Here is a 7,530-nt window from a genome sequence, read left to right as displayed (position 1 = left end):
ACCTCGAATTGAGGTCAAATTTCAAAAAAAATCATATATCTGAGCTCGGGGGTGAATGGGTAATTGAGATTGGGTCCTAATCTTGGATTTCGACCACGTGAGCCCAGATTGACTTTTTGTTGACCTTTTCAATTATGTTGAAGATAGAACCTTTTTCATTTGTGAGGTAGTTTCTAAAGCTTGTTTTGAATTATTTGAACAATATTTGACTAGAGTCGATTGGTTTGGAGGCTTGTTCCAAAGAGAAAGTCGTGGTTGATTGTTGATTGTGTTCCGGAAAGAGCTAAGTGTCGTGATTAACCTTGACTTGAGGGAATTAGGAGTTGATTGGTCTATTTTCTATGTGATGTATGTGTGGGGACGGCGTATATGCAAGATGACGAGTGTATATGCATTGTAATGGGTTTAAACATGCGGGGTGGACTATTTAATTGCATGTTTTTAATTATATCATGCCTTCTTTTATTCCATGTTATTACTTTCATGCTTTAATTACTACATGCCTACACTTGTTAAATACATGTCTTCACATTCTACATGCCTCTATTTGCTACATGTTCCATGTATCCATGCCTTTATTTATTGTCCGCTTTTACATTTTCTATGCTCTATAAGTTATTAGATAGATGCCATTATTTGTCGCATGCCTTTACTTGTTCATTTGTATTTACTTGCTTTCTATTTCACTTTAAATTGTTATATTGGATTGTCTTAGAGAATTTATACATTTTGGTTCCTTTTTATGTACATTGTGAGATACGTCGTATGTGGATCGGGTTGTACGTCGTAATGATACTATATATTTGTGGATCGGGTTGCATGCTACAATGGTATTACATAGATGTATCGATCAGGTTGTACGCCGCTATGGTATTAGTATTATATATTTGGATCAGGTTGCACGCTGCAACGTAGAAGTTGTATTATGTTTAGTCTTGCCTGTTTGGTTTTCGTTACCATATTGTATTGTGAAATAAAGTAGTGATGATATTCTGAGGCCTTCTGTTATGTATTTCTTGTTTCGGTTATCATGTTAATTAGTTTTTTCTCTATTTCATTATTGATTTTCTACTTATACTCGCATAAGTTTTAGTGAGTGTCTTGTCTTAGCCTCGTCACTACTTCATCGAAGTTACAGAGTATATGGGGTCGGTTCTACTCATACTATACTACTGCACTTCTTGTGCAGATTCTGGTGTTGATTCCAGCTGAAAGTACAAGAGGGGTGAGTTGTAGCCTTTTTAAATCTCTAGTCGACTACTCTTTAGACCTAGTCGACTAACACGGAGACAACCTGCACAATACTATTAGTACTTCGATTTAAATAAATATTAATCTCAATAAACAGTAATGGTATATAATAAATATAGGAGCAATAAAGTAAATGATACCAGGAACTTTATATTGGTTCGGAACCAATGTGGTATCCTAATCCAGTCCCCTTGGGTTGCAAGGAGGCTATCTCTTTAGCTCTTTGTAATTTGGGTTGAGTACAGTTTGTATGATTTTCAACGTTCACCACCAACGTTTATAAGGTTGGTTTTCACTCGCTCACCAATAACGAACAAGAGTTGGTTTTTACTCGCTCACCAACAACGATCCTTTGGTTTTCACTCACTCACCAAGAAAATGAACAATGACACAACCTCCCAGGATGCACTGTCTCTCCAATATTTTTCTCTCTCTTCACTCTCTTGTGTACACAGTAAATCTACTAAAAGTGAATTACAATGCTTGTTAAGAGTAGAATAAAGAACTTATAATTGGGTAGACAATTGTATAGAAGGTTGTGTGGATCTTCTTCTCGGTTGCTCTTTAACTTATATTGTTGCCTCCAATATGACCGTTGCTGATTTTTCTCATTAATGCAGAATATATAATTCTTATATCATAGTCAATAATATGATGGATTTCCTTCTTCTTTGTGCTCCTTTAATCAGATTCGTCCTAATCTTGATTCTTTCCCATAAATAAATATTCTTTCCTTGTATAATAAATCCCACGCAATCTTTTTATTCCATCAATATTGCTTCTTCTTTTCTTCATAAATGTAAATTTCCTTTCCAAGCTTTGCTCCTCTTCCTTTATGGTCAATCTTGTACAACTTCATTATTTTCCTTCTTCTATCCTTGTCTCTAAATACTTTTGAATTTTAGCTCGATGCTTGCCTCTTGGCTAGTGGAAATAAAATCTCGCTTTGTCTCCTTCTTTACTTTCAAGATTGATTTGCAGTTTCCTTCTTTACATAAATCTTGGAAATATAATTTATTTCCATATCTATAAGTCTTGCCTTGAAATTGTAGTAAAACCTAGTACTTCTCTTTCAAACTCATAGTAGATATATCCAAAATTGAATAGGATATCTTCCTTCAAGAATAGATAATATTCTTCCCATTAATACTTGTGAACTCTTCTTCCGGCGATACAAGTATGGGTTCTTATATAGACAACCCAAGAGAATTTCAAGATCCTCTTCCTTTGACTTTGGATCTTGAGTATTGTCTTCAATATGAAGATCTCAATAACCATTTATTATCTCCACAACTATGAAAATAATTTTCTTTTGAACAGATCTCAATATATCTTTGAACTTCTATTATATTGGAAATATCTCTTTCTTGATCTTGAAAAATAATCTCTTTCCATAATATAGATTGTACTACATCCATAATATATTTTCTTTCCATAGAAAATATATTCTTCTTATATTAGAAATATTCCTTTCTTGATCTTGAAAAATAATCTCTTTCCATAATATAGATTGTACTATATTCATAATATATTTTCTTTCCATAGAGAATATATTCTCCCTTCGCCTTGTAGTATCTTTCTTGCACAAAATAATAGATTTTCTCCATGATTTTAACAACCTTTCTTTCAAGAAATTTAAGAACTTTTCTTCCATAATTTCCGTAGAGTCTTCTTCTGATATTGTAGTAAACCATTCAATATTTGAAATATGACTTTCAAATACTATTACTTTCATGACGCTTGGAGATTAAATATTTGAAAATAATCTTCCTTAATAAATTCATCACATGATATTCTCTTTCTCATATTTGTTTGGATCTTTACCAGCATCTTCTTTCTTGAATAAACCTGTGTAAGAATAAGATTACCAGTAGTAAATGTTCTTTGATTAATAATTATGTTGGTTTGTTATCATCAAAATCAATACGTGAAACTTTGAAGCTAACAATCTTCCCTTTTTTTGACGATAGCAAACCATTGATTACAAAATAAGAAAATTTAATCAAAGACTTAATTAAAGGCAGTAAGGGGATATGCTAGATAAACTGGTTACTTCCCTGAAGTAATCTTCTCGAAATGTAGATAGTACATCAAGTGAGAACTCCCCATCACTCTATGCATTCCTCAGTTATGCTCCCCCTGTCTCCATGCATTCCATCTGAAATTTCGGGCTTTTGTACACATTATTTTCTCCCCCTTTTGTCATCATCAAAAGGGTGAAATATGATATAAATTACTAGAACCAATAATAAAATATACGCTCAAAGCACCAGAGATTATTAACATAATTAAAAAAATCTATGTTCCAAGGATCTCTTAATTAGATAAATGCATAATCTATTAATTCATCCAGCTTAAAGTAAAACCAACAAAGGTACAATAAACACTAAGCAGTCAATACAAAGGTTTGATTCGGTTTGAAAATTTTTGAGTAACCAAATCATTGTAGACCACACAAAGCACCTCATTTTAGGTCAACCAATAAACAATTTCAAAATATTAAAATAAATTGTTAAACTTATAAAAATGTAGAGTATTACGACCTAATTTTGAATTTACTGAAAATAACTCTAACATGATCGAACCGCATAAATACTATCAGATACTTAAAATCACACAAATGATAAACACAAAAGAGGTAAGATGATAATAAGTTATTTTTACCAAAAGGATACATAAGGATACCATTATGATACCAATTTATTTTCTCAAAAGAGAAAGTGCTTCAATATCCTCAAGGCATGCTTCCATGTTACCTTACCTGAAGCAAGCCTCTAGAATAGTTCTTTTGAATGCTTGGATTTATGAGAGAACTTCCTTTTTTGCTTTGCATTATTGAGAGATTTGAAGAAAAATGTTAATTCTCACTTGTACTCTCAAAATTAATCACCTTGCAAACTCTATAAAATTCTTCTTGTTGTGAAACCTTGAGCTATAAGTTTACCACTGCTTCTCGATATCTTACAATTTCATCAAGCTCGATTTTTTAATATACTTGGTTGTACATTTGGTCGACTTTCATACTGTCTCTCTTTCGACTTTATTCAGCTATTCTTGTATTTCTAGAATACATCAGTCACCGCAATGCTCCTCATGGATTTGCTAGATCAGATTTTATGAATGTACCAATACCAATCTATATTCACACTTTTGCTCAAAGATACATTAGTGCAGTAAGATAAATTCATGTCCATGAGATTAGCTAGTAGCAAAGGCTAATGAAGATACTGTCAATCTTACCAACTTTTATCCTTTCCATGATATTGGATAGACATTTAACCAAAAGGATGAAATAATCAACAATTGACTTTTCTTCATATCATATCTCATATGAATTATTCTCCAATATATATTCAGAACATAACCCAATTGAAGTGAATAAACATTAATAGTAGAAATACATACCTTTTGTCTTCAACTTTTTGAGTATTGCCCAAAAATTTCATGTGCAGAAGTGACCTCAAGGTTGAATAAACTTCTTGGCTTGAATGAAGCATTAGTATTCATACCAGAAAAGCAAATATCACACATATTTTCACTTCAAGAATAATCTTAGTGATACCACTCACTTCTTTAGATCATACGTCGTATTTCCTTCATCCTCTGTTGAATATATAAGAACTTTGAAGTATCTTTAAGCATGTGTCTCGACCAGCCAATATGCAAACATCATTGATCCTTTTATGGCTGGACTTAGGAATTCCTGCAAAACAAATTAGTTTATTTTTGGTACCCAAACCTTTTTGGGTCCTTCATAGTTAGTAGCTTGTATAATTCGAGATACATGTAACTATTTGGGTCTCCAAATAAAATTTTATCTAACATGACTTTTGGCATAATTACATGCAAATGCCTTATGTCCAAAATTATCACATTAGTGACATGTAACAAATAAAGTAGAGTATTATCAGCAGCTACCTTAGTCGACTTGAAGCTTTCCTGAGTCGACTTGTTTAAAGTAGGGCGTCTACTGGTAGATCTCTTGTCAGTCAACTTGAAGTTATTAAGAAAATGAGCCCGCTTGTTCGGTCGATCAAAATAATGGCGGGAATATTTTTGCAAACTATTCATTTGTTTACGAAGTTCCATATTTTTTTCTTGAAGTAAGTCATTTTCAACCTCATATTCTTCGAGTAGAATATCCCACTCTTTCTTTTCCTTTTTCAACTTCTTATATTCTTTAAGTTGGGTCTCCCAGTTCTTGTTCTCCCATTTAGTCTTCTTGAGCTCATCAAGAATTTTTTTCATATCTTCTAAAGCTTGTTCTACGATATTTTGAAGTTCATTACATTTATCACAGTCATAGGATCTTACCTCACTTGTTTCACTTGGGACCATGAATCAGTTGCTTGTAGATTTCTCATGATCGTTGTCTGGTATATCTTCATTACTCCAGGCACCAAAAGATTTTCTTTTCTCACTTGTTTCACTTCGTGCCATAAAACAAAGGTTGGCAGCTCCATTATGATCTTAATCTGGTACATATTCATCACTCCATACGCTGGAAGGTTTTCTCTTTCGATCGCCCTTGGATAGTTTCCTTTTTAGTTCTGGATAGTTGACTTGAATGTGACTATAATTTCGCATTCGAAGCATTTTCTATCATTATTTTTCTTCTCACTTATTTTACTACCTTTTCTAGAACTTGATTTGCCTCTTCTATTATTTTTGCTTCTTTGCGTCGTGTTAGAGACAACTCTAGAAAATAATGCAATATCATCTTGATGTTTGTCTCATTCTTCTTCGTCTTCACTTTCAGACTCAACAATAGTTTATTTAGAAGCAACACTCTTTTTCTTCTTTTCATGTCCATGCCTTTTGATATGGGTTTGCTCAAAGGCTATAAGGTCTCCATGAAGTTCATCATATGATAATTTGTCGAAATCTCCGTATTCAAGAGCAACAACATTTGGTTGCCATAAATTAGGTAAACTTCTTAGAATTTTTTTGATTTGTTCACCACTTGAATATGGTCTTCCAAAGGATTTTAGATCTCCAACTATTTTACTAAATCGGTCAAACATGTCTTCAATGGATTCATCATCCTTCATTTGAAACAACTCATAATCACGAATCAGAGGATTTATACATATATCTTTTACTTTACCGGTACCTTTATAGGTAACTTTAACTTTATCCAATATTTCTTTGGTTGTGTCACAACTTGATATTTTCTCAAATTCTTCTCTGCTTATAGCATTGTATAATAGGTTTTTTTCCTTTGAATTTGTCCGTACAATCGTCATATGCTCATCAGTATAATCATCAATATCAAGGGTTTCAGTAGATACCTGTCGTTTTGGTTTCTTTTCTGGTTTGGACTGTAGGAAAGGAAAGTCACCCTTCTTGATGACGCTTCATACTTTGACATCATAAAATTTGATGAAAGCTTACACTCAAACTTTCCAGTGAGTGTAATACTGTCCGTTGAAGTATGGTGGTCTTAATGTAGAAGTCCCCTCTTGGTGTAAGACTACGATAACTGTGTGTGCTAACATAATATTTTCTCACTTGCTGTGAAGCAAAAGTAAAAATGTAAGACCTGCTCTGATACCAATTGAAAGTACAAGTGAGGGGGTGAATTGTAACCTTTTTAAATTTCTAGCCGACTACTCTTCAGACCTAGTCGACTAACACGGAGACAACCTGCACAATACTGTTAGTACTTCTGTTTAAACAAATACTAATATCAATAAACAGTAATGATATATAATAAAATATGGGAGGAATAAAGTAAATGACACCAGAAATTTTATACTGGTTTAGAACCAATGTGGTATCCTAATCAAGTCTCCTTGGGTTGCAAGGAGGTTACCTCTTTAGCTCTTTGTAATTTGGGTTGAGTACAGTTTGTGTGATTTTCATCGTTCACCACCAACGTTTACAAGGTTGGTTTTCACTCGCTCACCAACAATGAACAAGGGGTTGGTTTTTACTCGCTCACTAACAACGACCCTTTGGTTTTCACTCGCTCACCAAAGAAACGAACAATGACACAACCTCTCAGGACACGCTGCCTCTCCAACATTTTTTTTGTCTCTCTTTTCTCTTTTGTGTTCACAGTAAATCTACTAAAAGTGAATTACAATGCTTGTTAAGAGTAGAATAAAGAATTTGTAGTTGGGTAGACAACTGTATAGAAGATTGAGTGGATCTTCTTCCCGGTTGCTCTTCAATTTATATTGTTGCCTCCAATATGACCGTTGCTAATTTTCCTGCAGAATATATAATCCTTATATTATGGTCAATGTGATATATGATGGATTTCCTTCTTAAGGA

The 7,530-nt window shown here is 33.3% G+C and overlaps 1 protein-coding gene across 1 annotated transcript; it reads right to left on the bottom strand.

Moving 5' to 3' along the window:
- Positions 1 to 6,023: 6,023 nt before the first annotated feature.
- LOC142171707 (uncharacterized) lies at positions 6,024 to 6,497 on the bottom strand. Its single transcript, XM_075235398.1, has one exon. It carries the CDS (start codon positions 6,495 to 6,497, stop codon positions 6,024 to 6,026), a length of 474 nt encoding a protein of 157 aa, XP_075091499.1.
- Positions 6,498 to 7,530: the final 1,033 nt, after the last annotated feature.

This window comes from Nicotiana tabacum, chromosome 17 (assembly GCF_000715075.1).
Source record: "Nicotiana tabacum cultivar K326 chromosome 17, ASM71507v2, whole genome shotgun sequence".
Lineage (NCBI taxonomy): Eukaryota > Viridiplantae > Streptophyta > Magnoliopsida > Solanales > Solanaceae > Nicotiana > Nicotiana tabacum.
The sequence above is the reverse complement of the archived record's forward strand: the minus strand, read 5'-3'. Positions and strand labels throughout refer to the sequence as shown.